This window comes from Moschus berezovskii, chromosome 5 (genome assembly GCF_049115385.1).
Source record: "Moschus berezovskii isolate FMDL1 chromosome 5, NW_MosBer_1.0, whole genome shotgun sequence".
NCBI classification, from domain to species: Eukaryota; Metazoa; Chordata; class Mammalia; order Artiodactyla; family Moschidae; genus Moschus; species Moschus berezovskii.
In genome coordinates, this window is record NC_142464.1 from 126,242,437 (window position 1) to 126,266,270 (window position 23,834).

A 23,834-nucleotide genomic window follows, 5' to 3' on the forward strand; every position below is an offset into this window, starting at 1 on the left:
TTGTGCTCTGATGCTGGGAAGGGATGAAGCCCAATGGCTCCATGCAATTTCACCAACCTGAGCAACGCCTTAGGACTTTCTGTTCAGTTGCGTCTGACTCTCTGCGACCCCATGAACCGCAGCACGCCAGGCCTCCCTGTCCATCACCAACTCCCGGAGTCTACCCAAACTCATGTCCATCGAGTCGGTGATGCCATCCAGCCATCTCATCCTCCGTCGTCCCCTTCTCCTCCCTCCCTCAATCCTTCCCAGCATCAGGGTCTTTTCAAATGAGTCATCTCTTCGCACCAGGTGGCCAAAGTATTGGCGTTTCAGCTTTAGCATCAGTCCTTCCAATGAACACCCAGGACTGATCTCCTTTAGGATGGACTGGTTGGATCTCCTTGCAGTCCAAGGGACTCTCAAGAGTCTTCTCCAGCACCACAGTTCAAAAGCATCCCTTCTTTGGCGATCAGCTTTCTTTATAGTTCAACTCTCACATCCGTACATGACCACTGGAAAAACCAGAGCCTTGGCTAGATGGACCTTTATTGACAAAGTAATGTCTCTGTTTTTTAATATGCTGCCTAGATTGGTCATAACTTTCAAGGAGTAAGCGTCTTTTTAAATTTCATGGCTGCAATCACCATCTGCGGTGTTTATGGAGCCCAGAAAAATAGTCAGCCATTGTTTCCACTGTTTCCCCATCTATTTGCCATGAAGTGATGGGACCAGATGCCATGATCTTAGTTTTCTGAATGTTGAGCCTCAAGCCAACTTTTTCACTCTCCTCTTCCACTTTCATCTTTAGTTCTTCACTTTCTGCCATAAGGGTGGTGTCATCTGCATATCTGAGATTATTGATATTTCTCCCAGCAATCTTGATTCCAGCTTGTGCTTCCTCCAGCCCAGCGTTTCTCATGACATACTCTTCATATAAGTTAAATAGGCAGGGTGACAATATACAACCTTGACGTACTCCTTTTCCTATTTGGAACCAGTCTGTTGTTCCATGTACAGTTCTAACTGTTGCTTCCTGTCCTGCATACAGGTTTCTCAAGAAGCAGGTCAGGTGGTCTGGTATTCCCATCTCTTTCAGAATGTTCCACAATTTATGGTGATTCACACAGTCAAAGGCTTTGGCATAGTCAATGAAACAGAAATAGATGTTTTTCTGGAACTCTCTTGCTGTTTCGATGATCCAGCGGATGTTGGCAATTTGATCTCTGGTTCCTTTGCCTTTTCCAAAACCTGCTTGAACATCTGGAGGTTCACGGTTCATGTATTGCTGAAGCCTGGCTTGGAGAATTTTGAGCATGACTTTACTAGCGTGTGAGACGAGTGCAACTGTGCGGTCGTCTGAGCATTCCTTGGCGTTGCCTTTCTTGGGGACTGGAGCATGTTTAAACCCTGTGTTCACCAGGCTCTGTCACTGGAGTGTTCCTTTCTATGCAGCCAACACTCCTGCCACCCCTCTGCTGCTCCCTGGGCTGGCCAGTCAGTCTGCCCCGGGCAAGGGGGCCACACCATACCACCCCACACCCCAAAGCAGCCCCAGGGCCCAAGGGATATAAAACGAAGAAGCCATGAAAGACTGGTTAAATTCAACTACATTCAGAAACATCTACATGGCAGAAAACAACGTGAGCAAAATCAGAATGTAAAATTAGGGTGTATTTGCAACTCGTCACGTACAGCTTGTTTTCTCACTGAATACAGTGTTCCCACAGTTTAATAAGAAACCCATAAGCTAACAGAAAAATGAGCAAAGGGTATGGAATACAATTCCCAGAAACGGATAAACAACGAATGCTTTAACATATGGAAAATGCTTGCTGTCACTCCTAAGAGAAACATCAATTACAACTTTAAGCTACTTTCTCATGGAGCAAAGATCAAAACATTCATGAAGTGAGAACCAAGTGAGGGTCAGCATCTGGCTGGTAGAACACTGACGGTGTGCCCAACACACCCACACGCACCCCCAACGCACTCGCTCACGCACATGGGTGCGCTCACAGACACGCACCCCACACGCACACGCACACAGGCGTGCACTCATGCACACACACCCCCCCACACACGCATGCACACACAGCTAGTCGGCCAAACGACAAGACTCACTGGATCAAAGCATTTGAGGAAACCTAATGGTGATGGACAGGGAGGCCTGGCATGCTGGGATTCATGGGGTCGCAGAGAGTCAGACACGACTGAGCGACTGAACTGAACTGAATGAGCTGATCATGTATGGATGTGAGAGTTGGACTGTGAAGAAAGCTGATCACCAAAGAATTGATGCTTTTGAGCTGTGGTGTTGGAGAAGACTCTTGAGAGTCCCTTGGACTGCAAGGAGGTCCAACCAGTCCACTCTAAAGGAGATCAATCCTGGGTGTTCACTGGAAGGACTGATGCTAAAGCTGAAACTCCAATACTTTGGCCACCTCATGTGAAGAGTTGACTCACTGGAAAAGAGTCTGATGCTGGGAAGGATTGGGGGCGGGAGGAGAAGGGGATGACAGAGAATGAGATGGCTGGATGGCATCACCGACTCGATGGACATGAGTTTGAGTGAACTCCGGGAGTTGGTGATGGACAGGGAGGCCTGGCGTGCTGTGATTCATGGGGTCGCAGAGAGTCGGACACACTGAGCGACTGAACTGAACTGACCTGAAGGAGCTCATTAGGAACCTGCCGGGCAAGGACTCACACGGCCAAGCGTAACAGCTGCAGACCTACACAGCTGGTCCAGAAAACACACCAAACAAACAGAAAGAAATCTGGGGGATGGGAGGATCTTCCAGAGTTGCCACATCATATTACTTAACAAAGAAAGAGACACCAGGAAAGAAGAACTGGGCAAGTAGAGCCTGTACACAGAGGGAGAAAGCGGTCAACAGAAGCTGCTCTGGAGCAAGCCCAGGCGTTCAACTTACTAGACAAGTAAACCAGTTACTGTATGTCCACATCTAAAGAATGATGTTTTACCAGTAGAGTACCAGTAACAAGAAACAAATTAAGAGAACAAAACAGACTCTTTCTGGACTGAAGAAGTACAATCACTAAAATGGAAAGCTCGCTAGAGCAACTCAACACCTGACTAGTCGGCAAAAGGAAGAATGCAGGCCCTTGAAGACAGGTCAACAGGTCCAGTCTGAGAAACAGAAAAAAGGATGGAGAAACAAACAGGCCCGAGGCCTGTGCGGGCACACGCTGTGGCCCTGGAAGGGAAAGAGGAGCGTGGCGGACAGAACCTCTGGAGAAAGAATGGCCACAACCTCCCAGGTTAACGAGAAACCCCTGCCACAGCAAGCAGCTCAGCAGAGCCCCAGCAGCACATGGACAGTGAGCCCCAGACCAGACAGGTTTCAGTCAACAGCAGGACGGTGAAGACAGACCATCTGGAAAGCAGAGAAAACCCAACTCAGTATGTAGAGGCTTCTTTCTCTGAAAGACTGACAGCTGCCTTCTCGGCTGGAACCCTGGAGCCTAGGAAGCGGTGACATGACATATTCAAAGTGTTGAAAGAAAAAACTGTTACACCAAGAATTCCATATCCACCAAAACTACTCAAAAATAAAGAAGCAATGAAGACATCCCCAAAGAGACAAGGACAAAGGCAGTTCACGGCTGGCAGATTCAAATCCTCAAGGAGACACACAGGGCACTGGCAAAGGCAGCCTCGGGGCTGATAAGACAGTGTAACGTGTCTATGAACCTCTTCCTTTCCTACTGAGTCAAAGGGCAACTACATACAGCAGTAATCACAAACCTATGCTGATGGGCTGACAACCTGTAAGACGCAACTTGTATGATAAGTGATAAGAACAGTGGAAAGGAGCTGGAAAGAAACACAGTTCTAAGGGAACAGCTGTGTAACCACTGAAATCCAGCTGGCATTAATCCAAACTAGAGTGTATTAAGTTGTTCATCATAATCCTCAATGCAACCACTACAAATAATGAAAGGCACAAGGGAATTAAAGTATTACAAGGGAATTAAACAGTTATTTAACACACAGGAAATCAGTAACAGGGAAGAAAGGTTTTAAAAGACACATAGAAAAAAAAAACCGGCAGACATAAATCTTACCTTATCAGTAATTATATTAAAGGTAAACAGATTTAATGTTCCACTCAAGCAACAGAGTTGGCAGAACGGACTAAGAAACATGATCAAATACATGCCATCCATAAGAAAGACTTTAGATTCAGAGACGACGAGGGTGAAGCTGGAGAAGGCTGTGTCGCGCGAACAACGGAAGGGACACTCACGTCACACAAGACAGACTTTAGGCAAACGCTGTCCCTAGAGACAGAGAAGGTCATGCTCTAAGATAAAAGGTCAATCCCTCAGGAAGAAATACCAAATATAAACATATATGCACTTAACAACAAAGCCCTAAAGTACATGAAGCAAAAACTGACAGAAAAGGGAGAAATAGGTAATTTTAATAGTTGGCGATTTCAATACCCCACTTTCAATAATGAATTTAACATGGAGAAGGAAATGTCGGCCCACTCCAGTATTCTTGCCTGGAGAATCCCACGGACAGAGGAGCCTGGTGGGCTACAATCCATGGGGTTGCGAAGAGTCGGACACGACTGAGCGACTACACTACACTACTACTACTAGACTGGGGTTCAAACTACCGTCAACTCTCACTCACCTCCAAGGGTGGAGGAGAGAAAAGGTGGAGCTAAAATGGGGAACAAGCTAACAGTGCAGAAGCTGCTTGAGATTGGACTTTGGTGCGCACAGGCGCACACTCAGGTGTGTGTACATACACACGGCATACGTGCCCACAGTGACCCCCTTCCAGACCCTTACTTGGAAGGCAAGTTTGGTTAACTGGCAAATAATCAGAAAGTGCTTAGAACATGTGTTCTGCTCACTCCAGGAGACCTGAATGTGTTACTAGAAAGGAATGAGGCTGGGACTTCCCTGGTGGTCCAGTGGGTTAAGACTTCCCCTTCCAATGCAGGGGGATGCAGGTTTGATCCTTGGTCGGGGAGCTAAGATCCCACATGCCTCCTGGCCCAAAACATAAGACAGAAACAATATTGTAACAAACTCAATAAAGACTTTAAAAAACAAATAATGACTTTAACAGCTGGGGTAAAGAGCAATAGGAAAAGAAAACCTGAGCAGCACTAGACCCCAACCATACCTACAGACTCCACAGAACACCCACCACCAGCAGAACACGGAGCCGCATGTAACTCTCCAGGATAGACCACGGGTCTCAAATTCTAAAGAACTGAAATCACACAAGACGTGCTCTTTGGCTCAGTGAAATTAGAAATCAAGTTACCAGAAGGAAACTTGGGAAATTCACAAGCATGTGGACATTAAACAACTCCTAAATAAATAATGGGTAAAAGAAAAAATCACAAGAGAAGTTAGAAAATACTTTAAGAATAAATAAATATGAATACACAATATGCTAAAATGTATAGGATGAAGCTAAATCAGTGCTTAGATGAAACTTTATACCCATAAACAGCCACATTAAAAAGCAGGCGTCCAAACAGTAAGCTAGCTAGACTTCCACCAAAGAAAGTGCGACAAAACTGAAAAATTATAAATGCAGAGCAACCCACAGAAATAAAGGTTAGAGTGGAAATTAACCAAGCAAAAAGTGACGGATAATAGAGGACACCTTGGAACAGATCGATAGAACGGATGCTTCTTCAGCGAGACTGACCAGGAACAGAGCGAGGAGGCTCACATTCCCAAAACCAGGAAGGACGGAAGAGACAGCACCATCAACCCTGCTTTTGTTGTTCAGTCACCAAGTCGTGTCCAGCTCGAGGCGGCCCCAGGGACTGCAGCACGCCAGGCCTCCCTGTCCCTCACCTTCTCCCGGGGTTTGCCCAGGTTCGTGTCCATCGAGTCGGTGATGCCATCCAACCATCTCATCCTCTGTCATCCCCTTTTCCTCCCGCCCTCAATCCTTCCCAGCATCAGGGTCTTTTCCTGTGAGTCAGCCCTTTGCATCAGGTGGCCAGAGTACTGGAGCATCAGTCTTCAGCTTCAGCATCAGTCTTTCCAATGAGTATTCAGGGTTGATTTCAAGATGGACTGGTTGGATCTCCTTACAGTCCAAGGGACTCTCAAGAATCTTCTCCAGCACCACAGTTCAGAAGCATCAGTTCAGCACTCTGCCTTCTTTGTAGCTCAGGTTTCACAATCGTCTGTGACTACTGGAAAGAAACAGCCTTGACCATATGAATCTCTGTCGGCAAAGTGACACCTTTGTGTTTTAACACGCTGTCTAGGTTTGCCTCAGCTTTCCTACCAAGAAGCAATCACCTTCTGATTTCATGGCGACAGTGATCTGAGAGCCCAAGAAGAGGAGGGTTGTCACTGCTTCCCCTTCTCCCCTTCTATTTGCCACGAAGTGATGGAACTGGACGCCATGATCACAGTTGTCCTTAATGCTTAGTTTTAAGCTGACTTTTTCACCCTCCTCCTTCAAGAGGCTCTTCAGCTCCTCTTCCCCTCCTGCCACTTGAGTGGTGTCACCTGCGTGTCTGAGGTTGGTGACGTTTCTCCCAGCAGTCTTGATTGCAGCCTGTGCTCTGTCCAGACCAGCATTTTGCATGATGTGCTCTGCGTGTCAGTGAAGCAGGGTGACACACAGCCTGGTCCACACCTCGCTCAGCCCTGAAGCAGTCCCTGTCCCACACGAGGCTCTAACTGTTGCCTCTTGACTGGCACACGGGCTTCTCAGGAGACAGGCACGATGGTGTGGTAGTCTCATCTCTTTTAAGAGTTTTTCACAGTTGCTATGACCCACATCGTCAAAGACTTTGGCGTGATCAATGAAACAAAGGTAGATTTTTTTTTTAATTCCTTGGCTTTCTGTATGATCCAGCAAATGCTAGCAATTTGAATTCTGGTTCCTCTGCCTTTTCTAAACCCAGCTTGGACATCTGGAAGTTCTCAGTTCACGTAACGCTGAAGCCTAGCATGAAGAATTTTGAGAATCAGCTTATTAGCATGGGAGATGAGAGTGACTGGCAGGGGTTTGAACATTGTTTAGCACAGACCTTCTTGGGAACTGGGATGAGGACTGGTCTTTTCCAGTCCTGTGGCCACTGCTGGGTTTTCGAGTTTGCTGGCATGTTGAGGTAGCACTTTGACTGCATCATCTTTGGGGATCTTAAACAGCTCTGCTGGAATCCCATCACCTCCACTAGCTTTGCTGACAGCAGTGCTTCCTAAGGCCCACTTGACTTCACAGCCCAGAATGTCTGGCTCTGAGTGACTGACCACACCATCGTGGTTATCCGGGTCATTAAGACCTTTTTTAGCACAGTTCGTGTATTCTTTCTGTCTCTTCTGATTCCGTTAGGTCTTCACCGTTTCTGTCCTTTACTGTGCCCATCTGTGGCTGAACTGTTCCTTTGCTATTTCCAATTTTCCTGAAAAGATCTCGTCTATCAACCTTATGGAAACATAAATGATTATAAAGGAATACTACGAACTGTATGTATAACCTAGATAAGATGGGCAGGTTTCTAGAAAATACAAACAACTGAGCTGACCACGTGAGATTTATCCCACTAATGCAAGGGTGGTTCAACATATGAAAAGCAATTAACGTAATACGCTATATCAACAAAACAAAAGATAGAAACCACACAATCATTTCAATAGATGTAGAAAGTGCATCTGACAAAAATTCAACTCCCTTCATGACAGAACACTCAACAAACTAGGAACACAAGGGAACATCCTCAACCTGCTACGCAGCATCTACAAAAAGCTCAGCTACCGTCACACTCTGCGGGAAAAGACCAAAAGCTCTTCCTCTCAGATCAGTGACGAGAAGAGGACGTCTCTCCCCTCCAGTCTCTCTGGCTCTGCCCTGAGGCTCCAGCCAAAGCAACCAGACAAGACAAAGAGACAAAAGAGTCCAAATTGCAAAGGAAGAAACACAACTCCCTCCTGCAGATGATGACCCTGTGTACGAAAAGTCCTAAGGAATCTACACACACACACAGCCCTGTTAAAACTAGTAAGTGAGCTGAGAACTTTCAAGACATACGATCAACGTAAAACACTTGTAGTATCTAGGTATTAGTAGCGAACAATCCAAAAATGAAATTCGGAGAACTACATTTATAATAGCATCAAACAGAATAAAACTTTTAAGAATAAATTTAACAAAGACAAAACTTGGTATACGAAAAACCACGAAACTGTGAAAATACAAAGAAAACCTAAGTATATGGAAAGATGCTCTAAGTTCACTAAGCATAAAATTTAATATTAAGACAACATTATGTTTGACCTCTAACATCGCAGGAGTCAGGGGTACCTACCCCCCCTGCATCTGTGGTTCTGCCTCCAAGGAGTCACCCAACCACAGCTCATGTGGGACCCCAAAGTATTTACTGTAGAAAAAAATCCTCTCGTAAGAGTCAACACAATCCGTAAAATCTGATACCTTTTTATTTTTTGGCAGAAATTGACAAGCTCATCCTAAAATTTATTTGGAAATGTAAAAGACCCAGAACAGTCAAAACAATGTTGAAAAAGAACAAAGTTGGAGGCTTTCAAAATTTCTTGCAAGGATACATCAGTCAAGACTGTAGTAGCAGCACGAGGTCAGGGAACAGAAGTGAGACTCCAGAAATAAATTCAGACATTTAATGTCAACTTACAGTCAACAAAGGTGCCAAGACAATTCAATGGGAAAGAGAACGATCTTATCGATAAATGATGCTGAGACAACTGGATATCCACACAAATGATGCACAGACGGAAATTAGTGCAAAATGGCTGAACCGCACCAAAGACCTCAGTTTAAGAGCAAGATCGTGAAGCTCCTGGAAGAAAGCACGAGTTACACTCATGACTGGGGAACAGCACCACTGCTCAGATACGACGTGAAACGCGCGAGTGCCGAGACGACACAGAGACGTGGCATATGGAAACCCACAGCTTTGTCTTCAGAGGACACTGCAAGGAGAGGAGAACAGTGGGGGTGACAGCAGACCCATGAGGGTCTAGTGCCCAGAACACACGCAGAGCTCTTGCAGCTCAGAACAGCAGCTCAACTGGAAACGGGCAAAGGGTCTAGATGTTTCTCCAGAGAAGATAGCCCATGACCAGTGAGCACACGAAAAGATGTTCAACACAGCTGACCGGATGGTATCCTGATTCGATGGACATGAGTCTGAGCAAACTCCAGGAGACAGTAACGGACAGGGAGGCCTGGCACGATGCAGTCCCTGGGGTCACGGAGTCGGGCAAGACTTAGCAACTGAACAAGATGTCCACCATCATTCATCCTTAGAAAACGCAAGTCCAAACCTCAAGGAGATGCCACTTCACACCCACTAGGATGGCTAAACTTAAAAATGCTGACGATGACAAGCACGGTGAGAACACGGAGACTGAGCACCGGATGCATTGGTGGGGGTGTGAGCGGCACAGCCGCTTTGGGGACATCCCAGCAATTAATCGGCAAGTTAAACACAGAGTTACCATACAGCCCATCCACTTCACCTCCAGGCACGAACCCAAAAGGAGTGAAAACACGCCCACACAAAAACCTGCTCACAGATGGGCACAACGGTACCTGTAACCCCAGAGCACAGATCACCCGCGTGTCCGGATGCAGGGTGAGTGTGGCCTGTTCACACAGTGAGGTGTTGTCTGGACTAAGAGGAGGATGCGCTGACAGCCCCGGGGGCGGCCCTGAGGACCCGCACCTCGTGAAGGCAGCTGGCGGGGGCGGTGGCTCCGCGCACAGGAAGCGCCCAGCAGGGACCAGGAGAGGAGGGGAGAAGGCTGGGGGCAGGGCAGGGATGCGCTCGTCCTGGACGTTGGGCAGTCCTGAGCCACGTCACCCCAGGCGACCAGGCAGGTGGGCCCGAAAGCGCTGGCCGAGGTCCCCACAGCAGGCACGTCCACACTGCTGGGACACTTAAGAGTGTGCGCCGGGTCCTCGCCTTGAACACTGGACAATGACTGCTGTTGCCGCCCACACCCACAGAGGAGGCGAGGACACCACAGGGGATCCAGCACACAGGCCTGGCCCTCTAATTCAGGGCGTAGTTAAACTGGTTTGCAAACTTCTCGTGCTTCTTCTGGTCCATCTGGTTCATGGCGGTGACCACCCTCTGCACGGCTGCCCTGCAGGGAAGCACAGCGAGATGTGACCAGGGAGGCCGGCTGGGCCCCGGGCCCCCAACGGCAGCCTGGCGGGACTGGGACCCCAGTGCTGGGGTGGCTGCTGCACTCGGACCACTTGGGAGCCCCCTACAGAAGGGCACCACGGCACCACGGTGGGGGGCTCTGCCCCCAAGGCCACCTTGGTCTGGCCTGGCACGTCTCCCACTGTTCCCTGAGCCCCAAGGGCGGCCTCCAGACCCCAATCTTGCCCATGAGAGCACAGCCCGCCCAGCAGCCAGGTGGGCAGAGGCAGCAGGACACGCCTGATCCTCAGCCCAGCTTCCTCCTGCCTGGACACGCTGGGAGCCCCTGCCCAGAGCAGACACACCGCGACAGGCGGCACCTGTGCCTTGGAGGAGGCGCGGCCTCCCACACAGCACACCGCCAGACACACAGCATGCGGCAGGGAGCCCGCCCAGGCCACTTGGGGAGCACACCCCAGGCCACGCTCCTCCTGCCACCAGCACCCACCCTGCCCTCCACCCCAGCCGAGTCACAGGGAGCCAGCCACGAGCCCAGAGCCTGGGGTCATGACGCTCCGGATGTAGCCGTTCCTGTGCCCGCAGCGCAGGGGCTCTGCGGGGCGCTCAGGAAGCTGCCCTCTGGGCGCCCCCAGGACTCTGTGGTTGCTGGGAGCACATCCCCTGGCCGGTGCAGCGAGCGGAGCACCGTCGCAGTGTCGAGCCTGAGGATGGCCCCACCCCAAGGCCTGGGTGCCAACCAAGCAGGCACCCCTGCGCCTTCCCCAGGCACTGGCGGTGGGCAGTGCCTCTGGCCGGCACAGCAGCGGGACGGACGCTGAGGCGCTGGGCAGGTGGCCCCTCTGCTCGTGTCCCAGCACCCAGGGCAGAGAACAGGACGCCGTGAGGAGCACTTACTTGGCGAAGACTTTCTTGGCAATGCGTGCGCGTGCCGTGTCAGCCTGTCGCTTGAGGTCAGTAAGGCCCGGGTGCTTACGCTGCTTGCCCTTGCCTTTCCCGCCAGGCCTGGACGAGCCCAGATCCACCCCGGTGGCTGCCTCCACGTCCCTCAGGAACTCAGGATCCTGCCAGTCTGCAGACAGACACTGAGATTTCAGAAAACACCCGCGCCAACCTCACCAAGGCCTGACCCCTCCGTAGGTGATTACAGGGGGTGTCCCCACGGAGCCCCTAGGCAGCAAGGCAACCAAGTCTGGTGACCAGGGGACAAGGCCACGGACAAGTAGCTGCATCAGCCTCCAGGTGGACTGTGGCCCACTTGCCCCTTGCCGGGGCCCTTGACCTGTCCCTGCCAGAGGGTGGGCGCAGGCCAGCCACCGCCAAGGGAGAAGCGCCTGCCGCACCTCCTGATTGGCTGAAGCTAACTTGGCCCCAGGCCCCCGCGAGGAGGGTGTCAGCTCACCCAGGCCCCTCAAGATAGCAGGAGCAGGTGGTCCAAAGGGAAACAAATGTCCCCCAGCCCCAGCCTGGCCTCACCTGCCCCAGCTGCACCAGGGACCACATCCGTGTGCCCGCTTGCCAGGATGGAAAGGGTTAACAGTCCAAACACAGGAGAAGAGCTCCCAACCCGCAGGCAGAGGCCTCAAGGTCCACTCACCTCAACCTGCTTCTCTCCTGGGGGGGCGGGGTGGGGCGGGGCTGTGTGGAGGTCCCTGAAATTTGGCATCCATCCAGCACAGCCCCGCCAGTGTCCAGACCTACGGACCCTGGCCCCAGCTGGCAGAGGGTGCTGGACACCCCTGACCCCAACAGTGAGCAGCCTGGGCTGGCAGAGGGGCTGGCAGTGAGCAGGCTGCATCCAGCAGGGGGGAGCCAGGTGCCCAGATTCAGAGACGGCGCGGCCTCCCCAAGTTGATTTCTAAAGTGAAGGGATACGGGGCTGCACAATCCAGATATAGGAACGATTAATCCAAGATTAAGGAAAACTGTCCAAACAGTTTATCTCCCAGTAATGAGAAGGCGTCACAGTTTAGGAACCCAGTGAATGGAGCAATTGTTTAAACACAACGGAAAAACGCCGGCACCCAGTAGAGATGGAATGAGCATCTCAGGAAAATGAAGGAGCAATTTAAAAGCCTTTGAAGAAAATCAATAGGAGCCGGCAGCGGGCCGTCCTGCGTGCTGACGGGCCCTGGAGCCCCGCACGCATTGTCACCGAGGTGAGCACCGGGGAAAAGAAAATTACCCGCGTGCGAGGGAGGCGGGATCGATACTGCAGTTAGTAAAGAGACGCTATTTCACATCTGACTGGCCAGCGCTGGCCCCGGCCCGGTACCTGTTGTTAACAAGTCACCGAGGGCTGCAGAACCTGATACTCTTCAGGGCTGACACAAAAAATAGGCACTTAATTTGCTCCTGAGTGTGGGCCACCAGGGGAGGCCGCGGCCCCTGCATGAGCAGGTCAGGCCCGTCCCTGCCGCCCTCCAGGCCCAGGGCCCAGGGCTGACCTGCTGTGAGGCTGAAATCCAACACCGATCTCTCCAGATGAAGGAAGGACCTGCTTAAGTGACACGCGGCCTGGCTGGGACCTGCAGGCCACAGGCACCACCCCGAGGACACAGCTACCCTCTGCCTTGGGGAGCTCTGGGCCTGAGCCCGTGGCCTTTGTCACAAGAGTGGGGGCCTCCAGACCTCAGCCCAGGTCGACCAACCATGGGATTCTGACACAGGTCAGGCCCCGCCCCACCCCGAGGGTACTTGGGGCTGCCCTGGCAGGGGGCCACTTCTGTGGGTCCCCACCCTGCTTGCGCTCAGGGGCCTCTGGGAGCCAGGCAGAGGCCAGCCCGCAGCCCACACCAGGACGCAGCACGAGGTGAGTGCTGTGAAAGGCACAGAACCATCTCAGTGGCTCCAGTCCCTTGTCCATTTTGCATGAAACTGGCCTATGGGTCAGAAAACGGGGACCTCAAGGAGGTACCCGAGAGAGCGCTCCACGCTCAGAGGCCCAGCAGGACTGCCTGGGACCATGGGCAGGACCCTGGCCTTCTGCTCGCACAGCACAGACGGTCTACACACGCTGCACACCACATGCACCCCACAGCCCTGTGTGCTCAGGCTGGCCAGGCAGCAGGTGAGCAAGCAGACAGGAGCTGGCAGCCTCCAGGCAGCCCCAGGTTTCAGCCACTTACCTTCCTCACCTTGTTCCCTCACATGCGTAAACATGGGTTTAAACACCCAGAACCCCAACAGACAATGACAGAGCGGTTTCCAGCCGTGGGTGTACCCATGCCACCCACCAGGAGCCACGTGAAAACGTGACCAGGACGGAAGCTGAAGCTGAGGGTCCTGCCAGTGCCGAGGGCCACACACCCTGAGCTAAGGTCACCGCTGTCCTGGAGATGGCAGCTGACCCCCACGGGCACCATGGGCTGGCCTGCAGGCCTCTGGGTGCAGGGTGTTCTCACATCAGGCCCGCTCCTTGCCCCCCAGACCCACCTGGGTGCCCTGCTGGCCTCTGCAGCTGCTGCCTCTGCTCCCGGGCCCTGTCCTCTGCATGGAGGGGCCGTCCCGTGTCATCTCTCGGGATGATCTTCCCATGGAAAGGGCACTGCACGGAGAATGGAGCAGTTCTGACGCGGGACAGGCTGCCGGCCACCCCACCGACGGCTCTGAGGAGGGCCGGCCCACACCCCCCTGCCCTCCAACACATGCCACACAAGGCAGGGGCCCTCAGGTGCAGCGTGAGAGCCAGGCAGGGGTGGCGGTCTGCGGTCAGTCCGCCTCCATGGACCCAGCACAGAGCAGGCTCAGCACCACGCGGCCAGGGACGCAACGACCGAGGCGGAGGAGCCCAGCCCTGTGCCCACCCAGGGGGTCTTGGTGCCAGCAGGCTAGAGCCCAGCCCAGCCCTGTCCGCCACGGGCCCCCAGCCCTGCCCTGTCCACCACGGGCCCCCTGCCCTGCCCCACCTTCAGGCGGTCCTGGCGCGCGCAGAGCCGGCCGTCGGGTCTTGGGGCGCGGCAACGGTGCTGCACCGGCTCAAACTGCCCTGCGAAGGTTATGCGGCGGCTCCGCAGGGCCTCGGAGACGCTGGCACTGTCCACCTCGGCATCCACTTCACAGGGCTTCCAGAAGCGGTGCTCCGAGTCACACCTGCACACAGACCCACCTCTCAGCACCCACAGCGAGGCTTGGCCTGCAAGTGCACCCAGGGCAAGTGGAGACGCCGAGCACGGCAGGGGTACGCCAAGCACAGCCAAGCGGCCTGACACCCCAGTGTGGCCTGGGCCTGGGGAGGGGGGGTCCCTGACAGGCGTTAATAAAACACAGACCCACATTTCCTGCCCTCAGGTCTGCAGATAAAAAGTGTGGGCCGGTGCAGCAACACAGCAGCGTCCAGGAAGCTCCCGTACAGTCCTGGGCCCGCCCCACAGGAGCCCAGGCAGAGAACAGAAGGGGATGGTGATGCGAACCTGGGGCAGAGCTGGGAGCATGGGCTGGGCTGGGCTGGGCTGGGCTGGGCCAAGGCCCTCACACTGTCAGGGCAGTGACAGGGGAGGCCCCTTAGGGGGCCACAGGGAGGTTCAAAAAGCCCACAGGCCTCTGGGCAGGGCCGGACCAATGCCCAGCCCTGGGGCTTCAAGAGCCGCTAAGAGCTGTGTCCACTGCGTGCAGGGCGCACAGGGCGCAGTGCCCTCACTCACTTGAGGATCTTGCCAGCCGTCAGGTCCTCCTGGCCCCAGTAGCACAGGTCCACCCCGAAGGGGACGACAGGTGCCCGGGCCTGCTCTGCCGCCCGCCGTGCAGCCTGCTCCGGTGCCAGTGAAGCCCTGGAGAGCGAGCAGGGCTCAGGGACGGGGAGCCCAAGGCCCCCGAGGCCACCCGCCTCTCCCACCCCCCAGGCCCTGGGGACACCCCTGGGCCCTGACCCCCGACCCCTGCACCTCGGGCCTGGACCAGGGGAGCCGGGCTGATATCCCGCTCCTCACGTGGGGCTCGGGGTGCCCTGACGTCTGTCCCTCTGGCCCCAGAGCCACAGGCCTTTCCTTGGGGCGGACCTAGTCTGCACGCCAACAGTGAAGACTCAGGACCCCAGGCCCCCACCCCAGGACAAACGTGGTAGGCACCCGCCTGGGGCGTACGCACGCGGGGCTGCCTGAGCATCACCTGGGGCTCGGGGGCGAGGCTGGGGGCCCATGGGGCTGGAGCCGGTGCCTTTGGGCGGCCGCAGAGGTGGGGTCGCAGGCCTCCATGTCACTCCCAGGCCTCTTCCTCGCCTGTGAGCCTGATGCGGCCAGACCTTCCTCCAGCCCTGGAACAGAGATGTCCGCTTTGGGTCCCCACCCTGTGGCCCCGCACAGAGCCCTGGAGGGCGCCCTGCCCTTGCCCCCCGCGATGGCACAGCCATGTGAGCACAGCCTCGGCCACTCACTGCCGAGGCCACCGGACACCGACCTGTGCGGGCCAGGTGTTCACGCCAAGTGGCCAGAGCGGCAGGGCCACGTCTCTGACACCCCTGGACCCCTTTCACCAGGGCCCCCCCTGCCCACCGGTGCGGTGCCCGGGCTGTCCCTGACACCTGCCAGCCCTTCCCAGCTGGGCACGGGGCCAGCATCCCAGCAGGCAGGGGGCAGAACCATCAGGGCCGAGGCGCTCCACCCCGAGGGCCCCGCCCACTCTCCGAGCTCTCCTCTGCATGGCAGCAAAGACAGCGAGCAAAGCACCCAGGAGACGAGAGCTGAAGAGGGGCTGGAGACACAGCCAAAGACGAAGAGGGACGCGAGCAGCCTGGGGAGGCGGCCCCGGGCGGGGATGCGGGGCACGAGGCAGCCACACACACGCGTGGGCAGTTCTTAGCGCACGGAGACGTGACGCGTGTCCACGTCCTCGTCACCTGACCCCATAAGGAGAGGAAATGACTGGAGCGGGGGAAATAGAGTCCAGGGTTCCTGGAATCAGAGGAAGAACGAGGGGTTTCCTGAGGGCGAGACGGAGACAGAGGAAGAACAGGCAAGTCACTCAAGGGCGCTTAGAAACGTCAGAGGGGAAGAAAAAGGTCTGAGCAGCTTTCCTCCTGAAGCCGTGACCATCCACGGGCACCAGAAGCAGTCGAGTATGAGGTCTGAGGAATGATGTTCAAACTTAAGACTTTTTCACCCACCTCCACTACATGTCAAGGTTGCGGCTTCTACAGCAGATACCTTGGACCTCCCATCCAAGAAACCCTTCCCAGGGCACAGGGAAAACTGACAGGACGGCCAAGCGGGCAGCTCCTGGGGCCACAGGGCCACCGGAGGAGCAGAGCTACAAGGACACCAACACAGTACAGCCCACCACGCCCTGCGCCTGGCCTCCTGACGGCACCTCCGTCCTTCCATCTGTGTGCAGGGACTTCTCAGGGAAGCGAGAGGGAAAACAGGAAACGACGCAGCCTCCCTGTGCACAGATCCTGGTGCCTGTAGGCGGCCTCCCTGTATACAGAGCCTGGTGTCTGCATGAGGCCTCCCTGTGCACAGAGCCTGGTGTCTGCACGCAGCCTCTCTGTACACAGAGCCTGGTGTCCGCACGCAGCCTCCCTGTACACAGAGCGTGGTGTCTGTACGCAGCCTCCCTGTACACAGAGCCTGGTGTCTGCATGAGGCCTCCCTGTGCACAGAACCTGGTGTCTGCACGCAGGCTACCTGTATACAGAGCCTGGTGTCTGCATGAGGCCTCCCTGTATACATAGATCCTGGTGTCTGCACGCAGCCTCCCTGTACACAGAGGTGTGGTGTCTGTACACAGCCTCCCTGTACACAGAGCCTGGTGTCTGCACGAGGCCTCCCTGTGCACAGAGCCTGGTGTCCGCACGCAGCCTCCCTGTACACAGAGCCTGATGTCTGCACGCGGCCTCCCTGTACACAGAGCCTGGTGTCTGCACGTGGCCTCCCTGTGCACAGAGCCTGGTGTCTGCACGTGGCCTCTCTGTGCACAGAGCCTGGTGTCTGCACGTGGCCCCCCTGTGCACAGAGCCTGGTGTCCGCACGCGGCCTCCCTGTATACATAGATCCTGGTGTCCACACATAGCCTCCCTGTACACAGAGCCTGGTGTCCACACGCGGCCTCCCTGTGCACAGAGCCTGGTGTCTGCACGCGGCCTCCCTGTACACAGAGCCTGGTGTCTGCACGCAGCCTCCCTGTACACAGAGTGTGGTGTCTGTACGCAGCCTCCCTGTATACACAGATCCTGGTGTCTGCACGCAGCCTCCCTGTACACAGAGCCTGGTGTCTGCACGCAGCCTCCCTGTACACAGAGCCTGGTGTCTGCACGCAGCCTCCCTGTATACATAGATCCTGGTGTCTGCACGCAGCCTCCCTGTGCACAGATCCTCACAGTCACCCACGTGCTGTCTGGTGCTGTCGCAGAAGCCTCACGACACCCACAAATCTGAAAACGTTTCCTCCAAGTCCCTCACAAGACTTGCCTGCCCTCCCTGCTCCAGAGGCCCTCCAATTCTCTCACAGACTGTGAATGTGGGGTTCACCCCTTCTTCTCGAGTGCCCGTGGCTGAGTGGAGGACCCAGGGCAGAGCCACTCATCACACGCAGCTTCGCGTGGGTCACCCGCAGCCCCCCGCTGAGCACACTCGGAATGCAGGCGGGGACCAGGCTCTGCCACCAGCATACTCCAGGTCCAGGGACGAGGCCCTCCAGATGCCTCCACCCGGGATCTCAGCAATGCAGCGCTCCCAGCTGGTGCAGACCCACGGCCATGCGCACACGTGGGGAGGCAGGCTGATAAGTGGCCGCAGTGGCACTTACGAAGGTGGATACAATCACTGCCCAACGATCGATACGAGAATTCCTAAGAGTTACAAGAATGAAATATATTTTTCATTGATTTGTTGTTCTAAACCATTAAAAAGATGGGTAAGCGTGTTGAAGCAGGGTAAACAGTCAGGGCACTGAGAAAACACTACCATTCTTACACTGTTGCAGAAAATCAATCTCCATGACACACTTTCAAGTAAAAATCCAAAAAGCAAGTGAGTCCGCGGCCCCGGGAACGGTGCTCTTGGGGAGAACACTGAAGGGCAGCCCAGCAGCCATGGGCCCCACCTGCTGACCGGGGTGCCAGACCCAGGCCCAGACCTCAGCTCAAATTCACTCCCGCAGCAGCTCTTAAGAAAAATCACAAAAACGTCTAAATCCCCTTTTTGTTTAAAGTGACCAAGTAGCACCTATTTGCGCTGCGGCAGGCGGGGCGGCGGGATCGATGGCAGGAAGCGGGAGGCGGGGGCTGAGCGCAGAGCTGGGCTCAAGCCTGACACTATTGATTTTACCTAGTTCAGCTGGCCTTGTAATTAAAATGTAAATTTGAGAAAGAGATTACATCCTGACAGAAATGGTAGGATTAAGGGGAAGATAAAAGCCCCTCAGTGAAAATTCAGAGAAAGAAATGAGAAAGAAATGGGCGCCATCTCCCCAGCTGCGGGTTTAGACGAATCTACCGCAGAGTCATCGCCTTTAATTGAAAACCAGTGACGACAATCGACTGGCATTATGAACTAGCGCCCAGCACTTCCTGCGCTGCCCTGCAGCGCCGGGGTCCACGGAGCAGACCCGGCCCCGGACCCTTTGAGGAGCAAGGGGTCTCCCGCCACCCACTGTCAGAGGCCCGTCCTGGGGCACAGCGGCACCTCCTGCAGGGCTCCCAGGCGCCCGGCCCACAAGCCTGCAGAGAGCAGCTCAGCTCCACTCTGCGCACCTGGCCGTGGTGAGAACAGGCCGGGGCTGGCAGCACCTGGGGGTGGTCACCTACACTGGTGCCCGGAGACCGAGTGCCCCCTTGAGGGAGGTGGGCCAGGCCCCTCAGGGCTCCAGCACCCCGCCCCCGGCCGCCTCGTGGGCATGGGACGAGGCCTGGGGGAGGCAGGCCCAGACCAGGCACCTGGAGGGGCACGGCAGAAGGCCGGGCCCCAGGAGCGGCCCAGGGTTCAGAGGAGACCCATGCTGGGACGGCGCAGCCTGTGAGCTCAGCGTGAGGCTGAGGCGGGGACTAGAGGGCTGGGGTGGGCAGCGGCTGCACCCTCGGGCTCCCAGGGGGGCCTCGAACAGCAGGTGGGGGACACCCTGGTCACATCCACGCTGCAACTGCCTGAGCACCTAACTCCTGGAGAAACTCACTCGCACCTCACACGCCAGCTCAAACCTCAAATCGACAACTCGCTCACTCCCCACACAAGCCACGCGTGGCACAGGCTTCACTCGCTCCCTCTGGACACAGGTGCCCCTGTGCACACGAGGCTCCTGGAGGTTTTCGGAAGAGAAGCCCCCGGCAAAGGCAGGGGGCGGCAGCGCCTTCCCGAGGGGCCCTGGGGCCCCTGGACCAGAGGCTGAGCCGTGACCCCACCGACGGGACCAGAACTCAGGGAGGCCCATGTCAACAGGCACCCGGCTGCACGAGGAGAACCACGATTTTCAACGAAAGCAGCTCCGCAGGGGTGCCCAGCGGGACGGCAGAGACCCCAGGACCACGTGGCACAGACCGGCACTCCGTGGCCAGCCCCAGGCCCGCCCACAGGGGCCGCGTCCTGACGGCCCCCACCCCAGGCCCAAGCCGCTGCTCACCGCACTCAGGCCGCAGGTGCTCGGGGACACAGGCTTCATACCCCTCCTTCTCCGGGACCTCCACAAAGTCGTCGTCGTCTTCATCCTCGTCGCCGGGGGCTGCTGCCTGGGGAAACAGTCCGAGCTGTGAGTGATAGCCCTAGAAGAGCCCCGGCCCCGCTTCTGTGGACCGCCTCCAGGCTGGGGCTCAGCGCTGACTACACAGCCGCACTCACAGTCCGCCCCGTTCCCTAAACCGCAGTGGCCCACATGGGCCTCCGCTGGCCGGCCCACTGAGACCCACAGACAGGCACGCTGCAGCCCAGGAAGCCCCACGGGCCTGGCCCTCCACCCAGCTCCGGCCAGACCAGAAGCACCGCCCCGGGCGTCCAGCACTGCGGCTGTGACCACGGCACTTCCAGAACGTTTCGTCCTCAAGAGCGGTTTGTTAAAAGGCCACTGAAGAGACAGCCTCCCCTGGACAGGGCGGCCCTCCCTGTCTCTCTCTGAACCTGGAGCCCCCAGCCCCCACCCCGAGTCCAGGGCCCTGACATCCACTCCCCCTCCACCCCTTCCCCAGCGGCACGGAGCCAGGCCGGAGCAGTAGAGACCCTGAGCGTGGGGGGGCTCCTCCGGAAAACAGCTTGGCGGCAGCCTCGCGCTCACGCCACGCGCTGGGCCACACGCAGCCTGAACCAGGGCTCAGCAGCCTTGCCTCTCAGGCACAGAGAGTCCCCTCCCCTCACACTCTCAGTCCCTGCACCCCCGCGACGGGGCACGGGGGCCCGTCCTTCCCAAGAGGCTCACAGCACAGATGTACCTGTGAGCTGGGTCGCACAACCAGCGCTGACGGGGAACACCCTGGAGTCTGCCCAACTGCTGGAAACATTGAGAGAGGAGACCGTGGCCAGGCTGATGCCCACTGGACCCTCACCCTCCCCTCCAGGGTCCATCCCGACAGCAAGGCCCCGGGGCACACGGCTGCCTGGGGCAGACAGACAAGGGCCGGCCCGCCGACCCCAGGGCAGGGGGCTGGCCAGGCCACAGGCACCCAGGACTCAGGCTGAGGAGCGGCTGGGAGGCCTAATCAGATGCAAATGCTCTCAGCTTGGGCGCAAGCCGCGGCGCGCGTCTGGGAGGCACGGAGACATTAATCATTGGAAACTGTAATTTTTGTTATCAGTCTAACACTGATCAAAAGGGAAGCCTGTCTCCACCGCTGACCTGTGAAACGTCCCAATTATACTCTTTGGAAATGACAGGGGCACTTAACTCCAGAGCCGAGCAAATGACGACGATCAATCACGTTTGAATAACAATGAGCCGCGGACCTGAAAATTATTTTTGTATAGAATCTACCCAGGAATTTATGAAAGGTGGAAAGCAGCCCAAGGTTTTCGGGCATTACGGTCCCAGCTAGTGCCGTGCGTATCAAACACTAAACAGAATTTATGTGTTTTAATTTTCCAAAAGGTAGATGTGGACTGGGTGCTACAATGCATAACACACCGTGCCAGACTTTAAATATGGAGCTCATTTTCATAAAATATTATGCTTATTGCTCACACCCTTGAATTTCACCTGGGACTTTTATTAAATTTTCATTTCCTAAAAAACATTGGGCTGCTTAGCTAACTATTACGAATTATACCCTCTCTCCCCCCAGGTAAAACTGTTTATCCACGTGCGCTGGCGGGGCCCGCGGGCCTGCAAGGCAGCCTCCTTGGGCCCCGGACCCTGGCACGCAGCTCTGCACGGGCAGTGCCAGCGTCCTCCCACAAGAGCTACTGCAGCCATCGCTGCCACCCTCGCGTCCCAAACCCCTCGGAGGCTGGGGTGACCCTCAAACCAGGCCCCCAGGGAAGCAGGGGGCTCCACTGTTGCTATGAACTCGAGCTTCAATGGCTCCACTCACAAGGAAGGTCTAGTTCTCCGTGCTGCATGGGGCTCTGAGGTGCTGAGCACCCTGAGGCCCTCCCACATCCAGCCCTGGGGGCACCCCATCCCCGGAGGGCAGCGGAAAGAAACCCCCCAGCATCCAAGCCGGGCAGTCCTCTCCTGGCCTTGGAGAAGCACCCTGCTGGGGATGCCCAGGCCTACGGAAAGCGTCCACCTGCACTTGAGGGGCCAGCCCAGAGCTCCCAGGCACCACAGTAGCAACCTCCTCTCGAGGTTAAAGGTCACAGATCAGGTCAGAAGCCACACTGGGCATGGGTGGGAGGCGGCTGGGGGCAGAGCAGGGGCACGGGGACCCCTGAGGGTCCTGGGTGACGTCACAGCCTGTGGGCATCAGGGGAGGCAGGCGGCTTGCACAGCAGGGTCAGACTCACTGATGGTTCTCAAGAGCAATTTGCTGGGAGTCAAGCTTCCCCGTCGTGAAGAGAGACCACCAGACACGCTCGAGAAAGCAGCCTGCCCTCACCTAGGGGCCCAGAGGTGCACCTCCCCTGCCAGGTCCAGTCCCAGGCTGCCTGGGAGGCCGGGCAGGCAGGCCAGGCCCCGGGACTGAACCCTTAGGGCCCCAGGGAGGGAGAGGACGCCCCGGGCCTTCCTGTCATTCCACACAAATTGATTCCCACCCAGTTAAAAGGATTTAGAAAAATGAGGCTCTGAGACCATAATTAAACAAGCAATAAAACTTCTAAAATATACAACGTAATCCGATTACAGAAGTAGGGTAGCGGGTTGCTAATTACTCGAGAAGGATGGGAAGGGCCACCTCCCAGACCTGCCCGCCCAAGGCCTGCCCGCGATAGAGCTGGACCATTAAACACATTCCGTGCGATCTAATTAACTTGGGGCACCATTGCCATTACTTTTCACCCAAGAAATCACTTTTGTTCAGTTTTATGTGTGTATGTTTCCCTTTTAAAAAAAAAAAAAATGATGTAAGGCCCCATCAGACAAGTGAGCGCCAAGCTGCATCTGTCTCCTCAGCTTGATGGCAACGCACTTAAAACCCCATTCTATCTTATAAACCAAAAATTAACCGTGCTCAGCTGTGAGGGTCGTCATCACAGCTGCTATTTATATGCTAATGCCCTCCCTGGACTGCGTGCAAATTGCCCAGCCAGGCCAATATCTCATGTGCATCTCTGCTGCCTGGACGCACCTCGGCAGGTGTGGGCCTGCTGTGGGCGGGTGGTGACCATCACAGGCCTCGAGTGGGCGTAGGGCACTGCCGCCCTCCTGCACAGAGGGGCCTGGAGCCGCCAGCCCTTCTCACCTGCTCCCGCTGCTCCAGCACTGAGGCCAGCCGGCCCAGGGTGTGCAAGGCTGCTACCGCCCCGTCAGGTCCACCAGGCGCCCGGCCACCGTTTCCAGGCAGAAGCTGGGCAGCCTGAGTCTGTCCTGCATCCAGACGGGCAGCCCCTCCTCCCCGGACCCCGCCTGGGGCCTGATGCAGGCTGGCTGGCCTTGTCCAGCCCGGCCTCTGGGCAAGATCATGGGCTCACCATGCACCCTGGCCTTAGCGAAAAGATCCATGCAACTCCCCCAGACTCAGCCTTCCCATCTGTAAAACAGGGGTAAGGACGGAATCGACCTCACAGGGCCGACTCTGGAATTGAGGAGACCGCCTGTGAAAGTTTTCCAAGGATTTTTATCAGTGTAACAGATGTAGCAGCCACAGATTATTAGGCCTGTCCTCCAGCAACAGGGCTGGAAACTAAATTTACCAAACATGCTCCACATCAACCTCGCTAAGACCGATCTCTGCCCGCTTCCACACCGAGCTGGGACAGAAACGTCATAAAACAAAAAAGTTACATAAAACAAAAGTTACAGATATTTAAGCAAGCTTTAAATGCTCTTTAAAGACAGAATACCTACATCAAAAGGAAAAGAACATGGCAACTGACTAAAATGGGAAACCTGACCAGAAACCCCAACCAGGCAGCCAGGGAGGGGTGCCGCACACCAGGCACCTCCACGGTTGGGGCAGCAGGACCTCAGACCCGCCCGTCTCCCACAGTGTTAGAGTTCCAAGTACTGAACCGCAGCTGCCAGCTCAGCCTGCTAGCGGAGACACCAGGCAGAGACTGCAGCTGCAGACGTTTCACGAGAAGACGACCCAGCGAAGACGCCGGTGTGTGCGTCGTCACCGCGCTGGGCTGCGCAGATACCACCGCGGGGCTATGCTGGGAGGCGGGCCGC

The 23,834-nt window shown here is 55.9% G+C and overlaps 1 protein-coding gene across 1 annotated transcript in view; it reads right to left on the reverse strand.

Moving 5' to 3' along the window:
- Window positions 1-1,632: 1,632 nt before the first annotated feature.
- Window positions 1,633-23,834, reverse strand: part of UVSSA (UV stimulated scaffold protein A) — a 29,558-nt gene continuing 7,356 nt past the window's right edge. The window contains exons 8-14 of the mRNA XM_055434340.2: window positions 19,701-19,806; window positions 15,258-15,402; window positions 14,795-14,920; window positions 14,060-14,243; window positions 13,587-13,698; window positions 11,049-11,223; window positions 1,633-10,131 (exon numbers count right to left, since the gene is read on the reverse strand). Of these exons, the coding sequence (XP_055290315.1) occupies window positions 10,038-10,131; window positions 11,049-11,223; window positions 13,587-13,698; window positions 14,060-14,243; window positions 14,795-14,920; window positions 15,258-15,402; window positions 19,701-19,806 (942 nt within the window). The 3' untranslated portion in view covers window positions 1,633-10,037. The remainder of the gene's footprint in view (window positions 10,132-11,048; window positions 11,224-13,586; window positions 13,699-14,059; window positions 14,244-14,794; window positions 14,921-15,257; window positions 15,403-19,700; window positions 19,807-23,834) is intronic.